We start from the raw sequence: 1,063 nt of genomic DNA on the forward strand, positions 1-1,063 counted from the left end.
CTGTGTCATGTGAAGAGCATGGGATGTAAACAAGGAGAACCTTGGATGACCCTGCTGTGAAAACAGCAGCTGTTCCACAAGGAAGTGACCTCAGGTCATGTGGCCTCCATTCTTCCCTTTCCCCTTCCCCAAGATGGTACTTAAGGGGCTCCCTCAGCAGAAGGAGGCATCACATCTCCCTCTCCTCTCTTGAGTCTCTCTCCTCACTGTACCTGAGTCCTCTCTACTGACAACATGGGTTGTGGTGGCTGTGGTGGCTGTGGCAGCTGCGGTGGCTGTGGTGGCTGTGGCAGCTGCGGTGGCTGTGGTGGCTGTGGTGGCTGTGGCTGTGGAGGTTGTGGAGGCTGTGGGGGCTGCAACAGCTGCAACAGCTGCACCACCTGCAGGTGCTACCGGGTTGGCTGTTGTGGCTGTTGTGGTGGCTGCTGTGGTTGTGGTGGCTGTGGCTGTGGCTGTGGTGGCTGTGGCTGTGGTGGTTGTGGCTGTGGCTGTGGTCGCTGCTGTGGCTGCTGTGGCTGCTGCACCCCTGTGGTCTGCTGCTGCCGCCGCACCTGCTGCCGCTCCTGTGGCTGTGGCTCCTGTGGCTGTGGCTGTGGCTGTGGGAAGGGCTGTTGCCAGCAGAAGTGCTGCTGCCAGCAGAAGTGTGGCTGCAAGAAGCAGTGCTGCTGCTAGGATCCTTCCAGAATCGTTGCTTCTGGGTCTAGCGGTTGTTACTCTTTCCTTGGCTGTCTGTTCTTCCATCTCCTTCTGGTCATGGACTTCTCCTGTCTTTGGTGTTTCAAGCCTTTCCATCGGAAGAGTTTCTATCCAAATTGGTAGGAGCCTTCTCAGGGGGAAACATTTACTGAGCCTAGGTCCCATGTCACTCTCTACCCTCTGACTCCCTCCCCAATGAGATCCTGGTGTTTGACTCTATGGCTGTTCTCTGCCTCCAGTTTTCCCTTTGTTTGGTCTTTCCCCCTCCTTTCCCTGTACCTCGTATTTTCTCCTTTTCATTTATAGTTCTTGTGTAATATCTTCCAAATTTCCTAATAAAAGAAAACTTTCCACAAAAATCTTTTCT

At 54.3% G+C, this 1,063-nt stretch overlaps 1 protein-coding gene across 1 annotated transcript; it reads left to right on the forward strand.

Moving 5' to 3' along the window:
• The first annotated feature begins 234 nt into the window (after positions 1–234).
• LOC128117988 (keratin-associated protein 5-2-like) lies at positions 235–672 on the forward strand. Its single transcript, XM_052750590.1, has one exon. It carries the CDS (start codon positions 235–237, stop codon positions 670–672), a length of 438 nt encoding a protein of 145 aa, XP_052606550.1.
• The last annotated feature ends 391 nt before the right edge of the window (positions 673–1,063 follow it).

The sequence above is a fragment of the Peromyscus californicus genome, unplaced genomic scaffold (genome assembly GCF_007827085.1).
Source record: "Peromyscus californicus insignis strain IS unplaced genomic scaffold, ASM782708v3 Scaffold_21__1_contigs__length_65335640, whole genome shotgun sequence".
Taxonomy (NCBI): Eukaryota; Metazoa; Chordata; class Mammalia; order Rodentia; family Cricetidae; genus Peromyscus; species Peromyscus californicus.